Source organism: Zootoca vivipara, chromosome 11, assembly GCF_963506605.1.
Source record: "Zootoca vivipara chromosome 11, rZooViv1.1, whole genome shotgun sequence".
Lineage (NCBI taxonomy): Eukaryota > Metazoa > Chordata > Lepidosauria > Squamata > Lacertidae > Zootoca > Zootoca vivipara.
In genome coordinates this window covers 62,548,136-62,565,360 of record NC_083286.1, presented here as the reverse complement: position 1 = coordinate 62,565,360, position 17,225 = coordinate 62,548,136, and the positions used below count along the sequence as shown (strand labels likewise).

Sequence of the window (17,225 nt, the reverse complement as noted above, 5' to 3'; positions counted from 1 at the left end):
GTTGTGCTGCTGCATATGCACCAAGGCGTTTCTTTTCTCGGCGATCCTTCCTCCTCTGGTCACTGCTGTGGATGCACAACCCGACTGTCTCCCGGCTCTGCAAGGGGTTCCCACACAGCAGGGTTGGTGTTGCCAGCCTTCATGTCATGTTTGCAGACAACTAGGTATGCCGGTGGGCCTGGTGCCTGAAGCCAGCTCCTTGGGGATCCTGAGAGCCATCTTCCAATATAGCCAGCATGTTTTCTGTTGCTCCAGAAGGTAGAGCCCGAACCAATGGACTCAAATGACACAAAATGAGATTTCGACTAACCATTAGGAAGATGTTCCTGACAATAAGAGTCGTTATCAGACTCCCTTCGAAGGTGGCAGCCTCTCCCACGTGGGAAGGTTTTAAGCAGAGGTTGGGGGGGCATCTGTCAGGGAGTCTTAGCTGTGATTGCAGGGGGTTGGGCTAGATGACCCTCAGGGATCCCTTCCAACCGTACAATTCCATGATTTTATGAACACAGGAACTAATCTGCCATGCTGCACACCAGCTGGAGGTGGGTTCTTAGCTGTTGCGCAGGTACACAAGCCCCTGACCCCTTCCACAGACCCAGAGGTGCACGACCTTACCTGTAGGAGGTGATGTATCTGGTGGGCAGGAAGGTCTCGACAGTGGAATCCCAGAAGCAGGAAACGTTCACGTAGTTGGACGCCGTGCATAAGATGGAGGGCCTCCCTGGCAGGCCTGCGGGAGAAGCAAGGTGCGGCTTGGAATAAGGGCACAACCAGGGCAGGGAGCATGTCTGGCCTTCCTCCAATGACCCCCACCTCCTACCTAAGTTCAAGCATCCCTGACCAGCCCTTTCCTCCTGGCAAAAGCTCAAGGCCGGCCCAGCAATCGGGGAAGGGCCACAGCTCAGAGTTAAGGGCATCTGCATTGCATGCAGAACGTCCAAGGTTCTGTTGGTGCGTGAGCACCTAAGTTTTGGGTTTTCATTTCTTTCCGCAGCAGAGTTCCTTTTACAGAAAAGTTTTCCTGCATCTTTTACTTCTTTACAGCATCAGCATTCTAGCTATCTCTTAGCAAAATTACCATTACAGGAAGAAACACCGTTTGGTTCTGTTTCTCAGAGTCTTTGTTATTTACAAAACTTCATGCTGGTCATTAACAAATAAATAAAAACAAATAAAGCAACATAGTTGATCACATGCCCTGATAAAGGCACCTGTTGCTGGGGAAATTCTCCATTGCCTAGCAACTTATTCAAGACCATTTTCAAGTTTCTTCTAGAATATTCCGACAGGTTCAATCCTCAGCATCTCTTAAGCTGGGAGAAACATTCTGCTTGAAACTCTGGTCAGTGGAGACAGTTCTGGGTTCGATGGGACTTCTATGTCCCTAACCACCCCGCCCTCATTCCCAAGAATTCCCCCCACCTTGCAGCCCAGCGGTGGAGGAAGCCTCTCCAGCACCTGGGGTGGGGCGAAATGCCCATAGGGAGGGACGGGATGGGGGGAGCGTGGCGCCCAAAGGGAGGGATGGGACAGGGCATGTGACATCCATTCCTGCCCCCCTCCGTTTTTGCTCGCCTGCCTCCTTCCCTTTCTCTCCCCAGGGGGGTGGGTGATCACGCCTGGCTGGGGGGTGCGATCCAGCCAGGTGGCAAGGCCAGGCGTGCGCTCTGCCACAGTGGCCAGGCCGGGACCTGCGATCTGGCGCGGCGCGATCTGGCCCAGCCGGGATTTTGTCACCCTTCCTCAGGGTGCTCTGGGGCAGCTGACCCTCAACTTACGTCCGAGACGGAGCACGGTGGAGCTGAGGAGGACCCCGCTGGTGTCGTGGCAGCTGAAGACCCCTTTGGAGGAGAGCTGGGTGTGGGACAGGAGAAGCTGCCCTGCCTGTATTGCTGAGTCTTCCGGGAGGATGGTGCCTCCGTTCCACCGCCATTCCACCGAGGAGCTGAAAGCCAGAAAGCCGTAGTGAGGATGAATGAGAGGCAGCCACATCTTGTCTGCAAACGTACCCTCTGTTCCTGCCAAGGTGCCCAAGAAATCACCCTAGCCTGTCCCAAGGTGGTTTCTGCCTTCCCTCCCGCACTCAGAGGTCTTGCACGATCCCTCTGGAAGGGACCACAACTGCTTGGAGACACCTACCCGGGACTCGCTCCAGCACACGTCAGGATCACATCTTTCCCCAGCTGGGCATACGTCACCCCTGGAAGAGAAGGAGGCCAGAGCACATATCCCTCAGGTATGCCAGAAAAACCGAGATCCACTCACACCAACAGCCCAGAGCTGGCACGCTGAGCAAGCCTTGCCCCCCAAGCAAGGAGAATAGCTTAAAAGCTATTTTGCGCCAGTTGTGCTTGGGTCACCCGGCGCAAAAAGAGCTTTTAAGCTCTCCACATTGCTTTCTGGTAAGCCTCGCTTGGCACATTGTCTCTGAGAGTTTGGGATTCTCTCTCTCCCCACCCCCAGGGTTTGGATATAAGCAATCTTTGAGTATACGCAGAACTCTTGCAACCGAACCCTGTGATTACGTACTGTATTACGTTTCTTGGGAAGGAGGATGCCAAGAGCACTTTGGCAAATAGCCTCCCCAGATAAGCACAGCCCAAACTCAAAGTGGTGGGACTGGGAAAAGGACACATGGCCTGGAACAGTGGGGATCAGGGGTCCTTCATTTTTTTGGGGGGGGGGGACATGAGACCCTCTCTTCCCCCAAGAAAAGGGGCTACGATGGCACATTGTGTAGTTAGAGAACTGTCCAAATATGGTTCTGATTGACTTTGGCCAGAGTCCGGAGGGACCAACTGACCACCACCACACCCAAACGATGGCAGGGATATCACCTCCACCTACGTGTCTTTTTATCTTGTGTGTTTTATGTTCTAGTTACAGGTAGGTAGCCGTGTTGGTCTGACGTAGTAAAAAAAAAAAAATCCTTCCAGCAGCACCTTAAAGACCAACTAAGTTTTTTATTTTGGTATGAGCTTTCATTTGCATGCACACTTCTTTCGTGTGCATGCACACTTTTTATATTGTGAACCGCCCTGAGATCTACAGATGGAGGGCAGAATAAAAATCCTCATATGGGAGAGGAGGTATTTTACCTGAGCACCATAGGAAGCTGTCTTATATTTACAGAGGAATCTTGGGTTACGTTACTGGCAAACCCAGAAGTGTTTTGTCGTATGTGCATGCACAGAAGCAAAAAACCACGCTGCGTGGATGCACAGAAGCAGCACCTTAGGTAGCGAAAACTTCGGGATACGGCCGGACCTGTGGAACGGATCCCGTTCACAACCGGAGGTACCGCTGTATTATGGTTTTTGAGGACCTATATTGACCTGTGTGCGCTGACTGCATTTCCGAAATGTGCCTTAATAAAGCCCTGAAACGTTATTCAGAGTCCATCTGTCTGGAGTTAGAATATTAATCTCTATCCTTGATTCCATATACAATGGAACCATAATTTTCCAAACAACTTTTGTCACAAGCCTGGCACTATATCTAGAACTAGACTTCATAATCAGGTAACAATAATATTCTTTACTCGGATTTCACTATTTTGACCCATAGCCTTAATTCTGCGTGCCTATTTTATAGTTTTGCTTTTCATCTTTTAACTTTCATCTGTTGCTATAACTGTTCTCTCAGTTTGATGATGATGATGATGATGATAATTTATTATTTATACCCCGCCCATCTGGCCGGGTTCCCCCAGCCACTCTGGGGGGCTTCCAACAAAATATTAAAATACAGGAATCCATCAAACAGAACATTAAAACACGATAAAAGATCAAACATTAAAAACTTCCCTAAACAGGGCTGCATTCAGATGTCTTCTAAAAGTCAGATAGCTGTTTATTTCCTTGACATCTGATGGGAGGGCGTTCCACAGGGCGGGTGCCACTACCAAGAAGGCCCTCTACCCGCTTCCCTGTAGCTTCACTTCTCGCAGGGAGGGAACTACCAGAAGGCCCTCGGCGCTGGACCTCAGTGTCCGGGCTGAACGATGGAGGTGGAGATGCTCCTTCAGGTATACAGGACCAAGGCCATTTAAGGCTTTCAAGGTCAGGACCAACACTTTGAATTGTGCTCGGAAACGTACTGGGAGCCAATGCAGGTCTTTCAAGACCGGTGCTATATGGTCTCGGCGGCCACTCCTGGTCACCAGTCTAGCTGCCGCATTCTGGATTATAGACATTATGAAATGAAATTTAAAAAATCACACACACCCCCAAAAAAGTCTGTGGTCTCTTGGGCTGCTCGAAAGAGCTTTAGCCCCATGCTAGGTAAGGCAATCGGAGGGCAAAGGAACAGGGCTGCTCTCCTGTTTGATACCTGCAAGGTACGTCAAGTAACAGGAAGAAGGTGACTCATGAGCCCCAACCTGCTGTGCCTAAGGTGAGGCAGCGCTGGGGCTTGTTTGTGGGGCTGCCAGTTCACCTGCCCCCGCAGGAAAAGGAAGCAGGAAGACGCTGCTGCCAACTTGGCCAATAGACCTGTCTGTCAGCAACACGAGAAGCATGACAGGCAGGCGAGTCCTTGCGCCTCTGGCTGGCTGACGTGGAAGGAGCAGCCACTGGAGGTGCAGCCAATACACCTGAGGGCACCAATTTGGAAATGCTGCCACAGAGAAAAGCCAATTGCATGTCCCCAATTACAGGGAGCAAGGCTGGGGGTGGGGAACGACTCTCTACTGGGGACCCCAGGGAGCCCCCAGTAGCCAGAAGAGGCACTAAGGGCCCACTTTAAAGATTAAGAACCTCAGAAGGGAAGAAGAGCCTGCTGGATCAGCCCAAGGGCCTTTCGAGTTCACCATCCTCTTCTCACAGCAGCCAACCAGTGGGAAGGGCAGCAAGACCTGCCCCAGCTGTTGGTACCTTCCAGGAGGCTGGGGGAGAGACTTGCCATCATTGCCCCCCCCCACCCTGATATTTGCCTTTTGGTGCTGCCAGCCTCCTCCGGAGGAGAGATGCGGGAGCCAGAGGTTTGCCACCCAGCCTGTATGCCAGCTGTGTGCCATCAAAGCCTCTCCTCCGAACGCCACTTAAGCCGGGCTCCTTGGGATGCAGCAAGACCAGGGCCAGAAACTTCATTGTCGCTTAGCTTTCATTTTTGCTTCAAATTCACGTACTTAAGAAGCTTTTCTGCAATGTCAAATTTCTTCTGCGTTTGCCAAACCGTTGATTTTCGTTATTTTGAAATTGCTGGCATGTTCCGCATTTTGCATATTTGCATTGCTCTCCGTTTTGTTGTTTGGAATGCTTGCTGTGAGCTGCTTTGGGCACTGCTCATTGTGGAAAAGCCACATATAAACTCAATCAATCAATCAATCAAACAAACAAACAAACAAACAAACCCACCCACAAGCAGGACTCGAGCACAAGAGCAGCCTCTTCCCTCCTGTGGCTTTCAGCAACTGATATTCAGAAGTATTTCTGCCTCCGATTGTGGATGCAGAGCAGAGCCATCGATAGCCCTCTCCTCTGTGAATTCTTCCTTTAAAGCCATCTAGGCTCTCTGAACTAAGAAGTCCCAAACACTGAGACCTGTCTTCGCAGGAGAGTCCTTGATCATTTTGATTTCCCTTTTTAAGGTGAGGAAACCAGAACTGTGCACAGTATCTATTGGCTCAACCTGGTAACCTGATATTCCTCTTTGAGGGTCCCTGGTTCCCACCACTGAGCTGGTCTGTTCCTTGGCCCTGATCCTGCTAAGACTTACCTCCCCGGCTCTAACTCTGCAAAGCAATCCTCCAAGCCCTAGAGCAGGCATCCTCAAAGATGTCGGCCCTCCAGATGTTTTGGGACTACAACTCCCACCATCCCTAGCTAACAGGACCAGTGGTGATGGATGATGGGAACTGTAGTCCCAAAACAGCTGGAGGGCCGAGTTTGGGGATGCCTGCCCTAGAGAGATACTAGTCTGCAGGTGTCAGCTCACCTTCTTCTCCCCATTCTCCTGACATCATGATGGACGTGGTCACCGAAACAGCCGCCAAGAGGACCACCACTCTGCCGACACAGGAGACAAGGGTCAGCATCTGAGAGCCAGGGGGAAAGAGGGGAGAAAAAAGACAATACTATAAGGCAGATGGTCCAAACCTGATTCTCAAAACCAGCCAATGGGAAGGGCAACACACAACAGGAATACCTACAGGTGGGCAATGTTATGGGCGCCGCACAATACTCGCCATTTCTTAGTGTGGCAGTACATAAACTTTGGAACTCCCTGCCACTTGACATCAGGCAGGTGCCTTCACTGTACCCTTTTCAGCATCTGCTTAAAACATCTTTGTCTAGGCAAGCCTAATCAGACATGTAGAATGTTGGCATGGGTTTTAATCTGTTTTTTTTAGTTTTAATGTTAGTTTTAATTAGTTTTTAAATACCTGTTCTTTAGCTGCAACTTCTGCATTGCAAGGACTCGTGGGGTCCCTTCCAACTCTGCCATTCTAAGATTAATGTTTATTAAATTTATTAGTCGCTTTTGTTGCCACAGCAACTCAAAGCGACTTGCTATATTTTAATTTAATACAATTTGCTTTAAGTTATTTTTTATGACGCCCATTTATGGAATTAATGCTTTTAACCTGTGGGTTGTTGTTTTTTGTCTCAAACACTGTGCTACTTGGTGAAGGAACTGTTTAATTGACCGTAAGCTGCTTTGTGTCCATCGGTGGTGATCTACAATGGCGATCTACAAATATCAGAAATGAATAAACAAATGGAAGTTTATTGAGAGGTGGAGGCATCCCTTTAGCCCAGCCCAGAATGAAACCCACTCTGCTGGTTTACCAAAAGCTGGAAGGGGTGTGTGAACCCTTTGGCTGGCTTGGACCACATTGGAGCCACACATGGAAAATCAAACAGCTAATCTCCACGAGCAAATATTGGAACAGGCAGGAATTGGAGTCCAGAAACAAAGGCGCTTCCCCCGATTGCTACCTGTGCCAGGTTCAGGGTTCGCTCTCAGGCATCTTCTGCTCCGTCAAGGCTTAGGGGCAGGGAGAAGCAAAGAACAAAAGAGTGGGAAGGGGCACCCAAAGGCCATCTAGCCAAGGGTCACCCCTGCCCACAGGGGTCCGAGAGGGATCAGTTCACTAGGCTTTGTGGCAGCGCTAGCCTGGGGAGGAGCCGTTATGGTGAAGGGAGGGAAAGACATTTAGTAAAAAAAAAAAATAGAGTGCTGGACTAGGACCCGAGTTTGAATTCCCACCCAGCCATGAAGCTCACTTGGCGACCTTGGGCCAGTCGCTGCCTCTCAGTCTAACCTACCTCACAGGGTTATTGTGGGGGTTAAATGAGGAGGTGGAGAAGCAAGCATGCCACCTGGAGCTCCTTGGAGAAAAAGGTGGGATATAAATGCCATATAGAGAAATAAATTAAACGGAAACTCCATAGAGCCAAGGAACCCACAGAGCCAAAGGACCAGGCTCAATGGCACAGTCACACCATGCGCTTGGGGGTGCTATTTCTTGGGGGTGCTAAAGCAGCCTGCCACCCTCCAGCTATACTGGACTACAACTCCCATGAGCCCCAGGCAGCATGGCCTTTTGGGGGATGATGGGAGTTGTATTCCCAAACAGCTGGAGGGTGCCAGGTTGTCAACAGCTGTGCTAAGGGGGAGCTGGGATGTTGCAGCTGGTGCATGCACAAACACACCACGCATACATGCGGCAACCGCCACAAAATGTTGCAGCGCACCCTTCTTCCTAATATCCTGCTCTCTTGCCCTCGTCCTCTTGCTCCAGTCTCCAGCTCCAGCCATGGCTACAAAAAGCACGCTCCGTCTACCCGCTCACCTCTCGAGCTGAAGGTCCCTGCCGTGGTCCCACAAGACAAACAGGGAACGAAACAGGAGCTCAGTTCTGGCCTGAGCTCCCTCCTCTCCTCTGCAAGAGTGGCCCCTCTTGCCACCGCGCGAGTGGAAGATCCCAAATTGGTGAGGTGGCGGTTTGGGACTGGACCAGCCCAGTATAGGAGGATCCTTAAAAACACTCCCCACATTGTGTTTTCTTTCAAATATGGTATGGGAATGTGGTGTGCGACCTGCATCTTTGCAGAAGTCGTAACTTGGGCTTACCGCACCCTGATCGCAGCGACTTCAACAAGGTCACTTCCACCCAACAGTTTCATAAGGGCATCAATGCTTATTCTCACATCAGTGGACTACAGTCATATAAGGATGTGTTCGGTCGTGGCAGAGTTTCCAGGCTCCTTGGCTGCCTGCCTGCGTAGGTCACCAGGGGTGCCCAAACTTTTTTCAAAGAGGGCCAGATTTGATGAAGTGAACATGCGAGAGGGTTGACCAAAGTTGTCGAGTTTTACCCCAGGACATATACTGCCACAGGGGCCGGATTAAATCGACCGGCGGGCTGGACTAGGCCCCTGAAACGGACTTTGGACGTGCCTGGTGTAGACAATATGGGGCTCGATACACTACAAGGAAGCTTCCAATGTCCTTATGGGGGGCAGGAATGCTTTTCTGGAGACACTGCAATGATTATTTAAAAAAGTCAAATGTGTACAGCAGCCTCCACCCCAAACAAACCTTCAAGGAAGCTTGTTTTTTTCCTGCTCTGGAGGGCAGAACCCAAACCAACAGATTCAGATGACAAGGAAGGAGATCCCGACTGAACATTGGGAAGAACTTACTGATGGCAAGAGCTGCTCAACAGTGGAACAGACTCCCAAGGAAGGGGGTGGCCTCTCCTTCCTTGGCAGTTTCTAAGCAGAGGTTGGATGGCCATCTGTCATGGATGCTTTAGCTGAGATTCCTGCCTTGCAGGGGGTTGAACTAGATGACCCCCCGGGGTCCCTTCCAACTCTACAATTGTACGATTCTATGAGATGGGCCTGAGCTAAGGCCTATTGGGAAACTGTGAGCAGTATCAAAGGTTCTCCTGGCCCCTCTTCCCTCCATGACTCGCTGTACGGAGGAGACAACATGCAAGGATTCCTTTCGAGGTTGCTGAGTTCATTCCAGAGCGCTTAGTGTTCAAAAGGAGAGCGATGGAGGAGCAGACTGCTCCTCCCACAATCTGGCTTCAATAAATGCCCGTTTCAGAGGGAGCTGCTTCCCGGGATGCAGTCCAAGGACTGGAGACCAAGCCCCCCTGCTCCCCCCCAACAACACCCAACAAAGCGGGTGACTAAACTCGGGGGCAGGCTGACTTGTGAGGGACTGGGCTTCCCCTGGCAAGTTGCTCATAGCCGTAGATGAAGCCCTTGCGAAATCAAAGAGCCGCTTGTGCCAAATGAGTGGACACGACGCAATGCGGATCACAGGGGAATCGCCTGGGAAGAGCGGGGGCAGAGTGGATGACCTCTGGGGAACCTCTTGACCTTGCAACTGGCCTGCTGGAGGAAGCGCATTGCAAGCATTTGCCGCCACGTGTGGAAGAAGCCGAAGAGGCTGGACTAGCCTTGAAGCAGGAGCGTCTTGGCATTTTCCAAATATGAGGCATTTAGCATTGACGCAACACTGAAATGGCCACAATGGACACAAGAAGCGCCTGTGCTGGATCAGGCCAGTGGCCCATCGAATCCAGCATCCTGTTCTCACAGTGGCTGAACAGTTGCCTGGGGGGGAGCTGCAAGCAGGATCCCAGCACAAAAGCCCTCTCCCCTCCTGTGGTCTCCAGCAAGCAGTATTTAGAAGGATTGCTGCCTCCAGCTGTGGAGGGAGAGAGCAGCCATCCTGGCTAGCAGCCGGCAAAACCCCTCTCCTCCACAAATTTATATAATCCTCTTTAAAAGCCAAGCAGGCTGGTTGCCATCTCTGCCTCTTGTGGGAGGGAGTTCCATAGTTTGACGCTGAGCTGCGTGGAAAAGTCCTTTCTTCTGTCTGTCCTGAACATCCCCAAATTTAGTTTCATCGGATGCCCACAAGTTCTAGTGTTATGAGAGAGAGGAAGAAAAACTCCTCTCTGTGCACTTCCTCCATGCAGCGACTGGCCCAAGCTCACCTAGTGAGCTTCCTGGCCGAGTGAGGATTTGAACCCAGGTCTGACGCGCCAACGACTCCATCCCAATGGCATTGACATAACACTGAAACAGACACACTGGGCATTTATCCTGTCCATTAAATTTCTTCTGTGCCAACTAATACCATCCTTGAAAACTGACTCAAGGAGCCTGCTCAAAGAGCATGCCTTTGATAATGTGTGTAGGTTCAAGAGGCCGAGATACAGAGCCACTTTCTGTATGAACCATGGCAGAAGCCAGAAGAATAAAAGGATTCAAAGAAAATCTCTCCCTACCCCCCAAAAAGAATGCAAATGTATTCAAGACTTCATTACAATTGTGGTGCAGGGTTTAGGAACCTAGGCCAGACTTCCCACAACCTGGTGCTCTCCAGATGTTTTGGACTACAGCTCCCATCAGTCCCAGCCTGCACCCCCTGCCTCTCAGCCTACTAACCTACCTTGCAGGGTTGTTGTTGTGGGGATTAAATGAGGAGCTGGAGAACCGTGCATGTCACAGTTAGCTCCTTAGAGGAAAATGTGGGGTGGAACTGACGGCTTGGATAGCTCACCCAGTAGAGCCTGCGGCTCTTAATCTCAGGTTCATTGGGCAAAAAGATTCCTGCATCGCAGAGGGTTGGGCTAGATGACCCTGGGGGTCCCTTCCAGCTCTATGATTCTACGAACTGCAGTGCAACAAAAACAACACCTTTTCCATATTTAGACAGGACCCATTTTGCACTGCTGAAAACACCTCTCCACCTTCCCAGATTTCAGTACACACTCACCCAAGCGGCTATGGTCCGGCCTCCCAAATCAAACAGCCAGCTTTTCCCTGGCCAAAACAGCCGCTCTTGGCAGGGAGGGAAGCCCAAGTCTTGGCTACGAATCCAGAACACACCACCGAGTGGCCTCCCAAACAGGGCAACAGGCAGCACACTGACCCAAGAGGATGCTGTTGGGGGGGGGGTCTTTATAATTACCAAAGTGGTGCTGCCCCAAGGGCATATTCAGTGAGCTGCTGAGCGCTCAGCGAAATGCATTGGAGCCTGCTGGAAATATTCCTTTAACTAGCTGGCAATACTTTCCTCGAACTAAGGCTTTATTGTTCCGAGCCGACCACCGATCCCAAATACGAGAGTTTTCGTTTCTTGTAAAGCGCAGCTTCAGAATAAGCCTCACTGTGTGTGCCGGGACTTCCTGGGCCCCTCCCGACCCCCCCCAAACCGCAGCAGGACCAGCCTGCGGCTACCACACTGTCCGCCACAGCCCACCCCCAGGCATCATCGGCTCAACAGCCGGGTTAAATCCCTCTCTAAGCTCCTGGCTCTTGCTTCCCTCGTCCCGGACCAGGCAGAAAGACTTTGGTGAACCAAGATGTCTGGAATAGTTTGACATGGAAAAAACAACATCTCTCCAACCTATAATGGATTGGCATGTTTATTTATACGTGGATTCCAGGGACCAGTGTGGGGCTGCAAACAGGCCAATTGGAGGCTCCGTCCTTTGCCAGCTGGTTTCTCCCTTCATGAACGCCAGGAGGGGGCGTGGGGGCTGAGCTGGAGGAAGCAGACCTGCCACGGAGAACAGGATTAGACCCCAAACTCCTTCTTTCAGCAGCGCCGTGGTGTTCACACAGCGGCAAAAGAGAGCGGGGTCGAGTCTGGCTGTGGTTTCCGGGGCAGGCTGGGTGCAGAGGGACCCGACTCCGAAAGAAGAGGAGTTCAGGGATATTTTAAAAATAATAATTTCATGAGTTGTGTGCCGTTGCTTATCCATTTGTATTATGTTATTTAACACACAGTGAATTGCTGCCATTTTTATTGATGATGGTCTAGAAAATATTTATTGTAATTGGATTTCTGTTTAAATATTATTTGCTGGTATTAAATTTTATTGTGTGCTGTTATAGTCTAAAGGGTTCTCGAATGTTACTTTCTTTGAGATGTTGTTTATTTCAAAGCTATGTTTTTCTTATGACATTTTTGTATTGGGTTACATTGTTATAAGGGGTGTGATCTTTGTTGTTCCTTCGGCTTGTGTGTTGTCTTGTGTACAGTCGTACCTTGTATCCCGAACGCCTTGCAAGTTGAACGTTTTGGCTCCCGAACGCCACAAACCCGGAAGTGAATATTCCGGTTTGTGAACGTTCTTTGGAACCCAGACGTCTGACGGGGCTTCCGATTGGCTGCAGGAGCTTCCTGCAGCCAATCAGAAGCCACGCTTTGGTTTCCGTACATTTTGAAAGTCGAATGGACTTCCGGAATGGATTCCATTTGACTTCCAAGGCCTGACTGTACAGCAATGTACAAAAGTGGTATACAGATTAAAAAATGAAGTGAGATGGCCACAGCAGACCAGCCTCTTGTCTGCAACCTGGGCCAAAGGCATCCAGGCCCCCACAGGAGGAGGAAACTGCAAGATCAATTCAGAGCAAAGGCCTCCTTTGCAAGCAACTCCATCCTTTCAATGCCACAGCGCCTATAGGGTGGTCTATGGGGCCTTAGATCTCTGGGCATCTTCCTGAGCCATGAGCTGCTCTGGCATGGCAGAAAACGCCAGTGTTTAGTCTGTGTCCGTCATTGTCACTCTGTTTGTTTATCGCCGCTCACTGTGGCTTGAGAGGCGGGGAGCAAGGCTGGGTTGTTTTTCCACCCTGTACTCTTTGATTTCCTCTCCCGAGGGCAGGTTCAAAACCTCACAGGCCGTCCCACACGGAGTCGTCGCCATCATCGTGTTCTGATCAGCCGCATCTGTGCCGAGCAATCCAACCTGGGGGGGGGGGGGGCTTTCAAAAGGAGAGGCAGAAGGGGAAATCTTTGGTGGTGCTCAGAGAGAGAAGGCAAAACTGGAGAGCAAATTGGACTCTCCTCCCCAGCAAACAATTCAAAGCTGGCAAAAGGAGCGCTGCTTCACCATTGGTGATTCCAAAGTCATTGTTGCCGCATATCAGCTCACTTATTCGTTTATTTCCCTTTCCTAGGGACTCTTCCCAGATGCCGCACTGTTCAGATCCTACCCTATACGGCCCTTTTGGAATAAGCAACTGATTTGAAGGCATCAAATAGTTCTTTGACCCTGCCAAGACTTTGTCGCAAAGAATCAGACCTTGTAGGGGAGAAGAGTCCCTTGGATCGAGGGCAGAATGCAGTTTCTATTTGGGTAGCTTTTAAACCTTTCAGGGCAGTATAAATCACAGGGCTGGCTGGCTCAGTTGTTTTCTTACACAGCCGGCATTTGGCGGCTAAATGACCGTGGAACTCAGCTCCACATGATGTGGCTGGGCAGAGGCCAGAGGTCTGGCAAGCTTCCCTGAGGAACTGAGGCAGGCAAGTGTTTCCAGATGAACAGCCCCTGCCAGGAACAGGGGCTCACAGAACCCCGATGGGGGAGAGAGGGAAGAAAAGCTTGCATTACATAACTGAATTGCTTTTGAGGTGCTTTTACTGACAGCACAAGAACCTTGGAAATAATGGCACCTTTGTGAGGGTGCTGAGAATTCAAAGTGACATTCCTCAAGGTGCTTCAGCTGTGGGCCTGAGCTTGAAACAGGTTACAGAATCACAGAACTGGGCTCCCATGAAGTCATCTAGTCCACACCCCTCTTTCACTGTCGAACAGATCTTACTGTCAGAAAGTTCTTCCTGATGTTTAGTCAGAATCTCATTCCATGAAATATCTGAAGATGGCTATCGTATCTCCAGGCTAAACATACCCAACTCCCTCTACTTTGGTTTCCAGGCCGTTTTGTAATGATCTGCGGAACTCCCTCCTGCAGGAGGGCAGGCACAGCCACCAACTTGGATGGCTTTAGAAGAGGCTTGTTATATAGTGATTTAAACTGAATAAAAATATTTAAAATGGAAAGAAAAACATCAGGAAGAACATTCTGATGGGAAGGGTCATTTGAAACTGGAACAGATTCCCTCGGGAGGTGGTGGGCTCTCTTTCCTTGGAGGTTTCTAAGCAGAGGTTGGGTGGCTGTTTGTCAGGGATGCTTTAGCTGAGATTCCTGCACTGTGGCGGAGGTGGGGGTGGACTAGATGACCCTGGGGGTTCCCTTTCAACTCTACGATTCTATTGTTCTGTGATGCAGGCGGTCCAGGCCTGGGAAAGCTAAGGGGACAAGGAAAGCAATGGTGCCAAGGAGTAGTGTTTGTTGAGAATCGTCCCCTTTCAGGGTGGGGTTTTTGAACCCCTTGGGGCCCCATAAAAGATGGTTGAGCCCAGTACCCTCACACCACCCTACCCTGCTTTTAATTGAATTGTTAACAAAAAGAATACAAATAGAACAAACAGAAAAGAAACAACAACAACAAAACCACAAACAAAACCACACCCCTAATTAAAAACATACAAAAAGTTAAAATATTAAAAAGACATTAAAATTGCCTCTGCTTCCTAAACACCTGGGCTGGCTTGCCTGGTGCCCAAAAAGGTTCAGTGAAGGCGCCTGCTTGATCTCAAGAGGCAGGGAGTTCCATCATTACAAAGAATAAAGCCTATGAGGAATAAAATCCACACACACACACACACCCTTTACTCTTGCAGGCAGCTTGGACTGGCACGGAAGATGAGAGCCATTGTTTTAACAGCCAGCTCCAACACAGCAACCCCCCCCCCCACTTGCACATATGCTGCTCAGACTCGCACGTAAATAGTGGGGCCATAAACCCTCTGCCTTCCACATGCTTTCTCCATTAAAGCACACGAGAAACCCATTGCGCTCCAGCCCTCGCCCAATAAATGAAAAACTACCTCGTCAGTCGCAACATTAGCTAGCCATATTTTTGCCCTGGACTCTTGGCCCTGAAAGGAACATATTTGCGTCCTCTTGGCTTGTGAAATGTAATTTATTTGCTGGTTTTTGTGTGTGCGAGCGTGTGTTGAAGTAAAATTTGATCACGAAATTCATCCCACTCAGACAGCGAGTGAGAGAGGCAGTGGCAACAGCAAAAGAGGGTCGGGGGGGGGGAGCCCCAAATGGATGCACACACCACCGATGGGCACAGAAGGGGCACAAGAAACGGCTCCAGCCCCTGGTTCCATAGGTCACACACCAGATCGCCAGATCAGGCTCCACAAATGTGGACGGGAAGGGAGAGGACCAGATATTAAAACCCAGGAGACGGAGAGGTTTGAGTGGCTGCCGGCACAAATCTTGGGTCCCGACTCTCTTGCATACGATTTATGTAATCCGTAACAAAATACATATTTCATGTTCAAAGCACACACAGCTCTGACCAGTTTGCCAATCTGTGCTATGAACCAAGTCTTTCGGACTCTGCAAACATTTGCTCCTGCGCTTAGACAGTATGGCAGGTCATATTATTATGTGCAGGCGCATTTGTGAATACAACAAAGCGGTTGTGCGATGCACACTGTGTTGTGTTACATATATAAGTTTATAGAGCATGGTTAGCTCAGCAACTACCGTGGGTGCTTATGCTATCGATATGAGTCATTAGGCTCCTAATATTCTCAACAGGTACGAATGTTATCATGTTTATTATTAACATAAAAATGTGATCACACATTATTAAATATCCCATGTAAATTAATCAGTCAGTCTGTGAGCACTTAGAAAAGGATGCTGTGATCCACAGGCGTCTTTCCCATAGGGCCTAGTGGCTCGTTGCGCCAGGGCGCCGGCCTCTCAGGGGCGCCCCAGTGAGTGGGCGAACTGCACGGCTTTGCCGCGGCCTTCCCTTTCCCTACACGCCGCCAGATGGTTGGTGGGGCGCAACGAGCCACTAAGCCCTATGGTTCCTCCTCCTCTGCCACCTCCTCTCCCTCGGCTGCGGGAATCCCCTCAGCCACTGCCCGCCGAGCCGCTGTCGTCTGAGGGAGCAGCGGGAGCGGCTCCCGAGGGGCCTCCTCCGCATCACCGGTGCCCGCCACCCCACCACCACCACTCCCTGGGGCACAGGCGGCAGCGTGGCAACCACCTCCTCCTCCTCGGGCCACTGGGCAGCAGCGAGAGCGCTGGCAGCGGGCTGTCGTTGTAAGGCAGCAGAGGAGGCGGCGGCGCCCTGGAGCCTCGCAAGTGAGTGCGGGGTTCTGGCAGTGGCCAGCTGTGCCGTGGCCACATCGGCAGCATCTTCTGTGAGTGGCGGCTCCCGGGCTGCGAGGTGGTCCGCGAGTTCTAAGTTTTGGGAAAGGGAGGGGGGCCCCGGAGGGATCTTTGCGCCACGGCGCTGGATGTGCTTAAGACGGCCCTGCTGTGATCACATCCTTTTTTAAGGACTCACAGACCAACTGTTGAATGATCTGCTCTAGGGCCTTTTCTGGTATCGATGTCAGGCTCATGGCTTGGTAGTTCCCTGGGTCTCCCTCCTGTGATTTCCAGCATTGCTGCCTCCCATTACGGAGGCAGAACACAGCCATAATGGTTAGTTGCCATCCTTCTTGTTTTCATCCTTGCTGCACCGCCCATGCCAGCACACCTGGCCAGCATCGACCCACAACTGGGGGGTGGGGGGTGGGAGTGGGTCTCTTTAGCTTTCCATTTTAAAGAACTGCTGCTTAGCATTGCAAGCTGCTAAATGGGGGTCCTACTTGAAGACTGACAGGTGTCCCTGATTAAATCAGGTGATATATTTTTGAGGAGGGATGGTGGTTCAAAGAAAAATTTTAATACACCTTTTGCAGACAGTTCCAAGAGGCAGCAGGCAAACAAAGTCTTCTAAGGAAGAAGAGGGGCGATGACAAGGGATGAAGAATCAATGGAAGTGAGACAGCTTGGTTCCAAAGAGGCTTTGCTGACGAATCAAGGCTTAAGAGGGGGTTTAGAAGTAAGGGGAGGTGACCTGAGTAATTCAAGGGCCAATGCCTGAATGATTCAAATATTCCATCCTTAGCCTCATAGCTGCCAAGTTATCCCTTTTTTACAGGGATTTTCCCTTATGCTGAAAAGGCTTCCTCGCGAGAAAAGGGAAAACTTGGCAGCTATGCTTAGCCTTGAGGACTAGGCACCTGGATTTCTTTTCCAAGCAACCTGAGCTCCTACGCATTTGTCTCTTTTAAAACACAGGCGCACCGGAATTCGGAAAATTCGCAATCACCGTCCAACGTTGGTGCTGCGCTACACAACAGCAACAGCCTGCATTGGCTATATTCCCTCCCCACAAGGCATCTCTTGTGTCCTCCTAACCCCTTTTGTTCTTCTCTAATCAGCCTGCTGCCCAATTCAGCAAGAGCAGTAGGCAAACAAAGCCATGGGGGCTGGCCTGCCTGGGGAGGCTGTTCTGGTGCCAGTCTCGCC

The 17,225-nt window shown here is 50.6% G+C and overlaps 1 protein-coding gene across 4 annotated transcripts in view; it reads right to left on the bottom strand.

The window, feature by feature from the left end:
• Nucleotides 1-17,225, bottom strand: part of IL11RA (interleukin 11 receptor subunit alpha) — a 122,487-nt gene that overhangs the window by 23,681 nt on the left and 81,581 nt on the right. For all 4 annotated transcript variants that reach the window (XM_060280406.1, XM_060280405.1, XM_060280407.1 and 1 more), the window contains 4 exons: nt 5,938-6,037; nt 2,140-2,200; nt 1,779-1,945; nt 616-730 (listed from right to left, as the gene is read on the bottom strand). In XM_060280406.1, the coding sequence (XP_060136389.1) occupies nt 616-730; nt 1,779-1,945; nt 2,140-2,200; nt 5,938-6,037 (443 nt within the window). The remainder of the gene's footprint in view (nt 1-615; nt 731-1,778; nt 1,946-2,139; nt 2,201-5,937; nt 6,038-17,225) is intronic.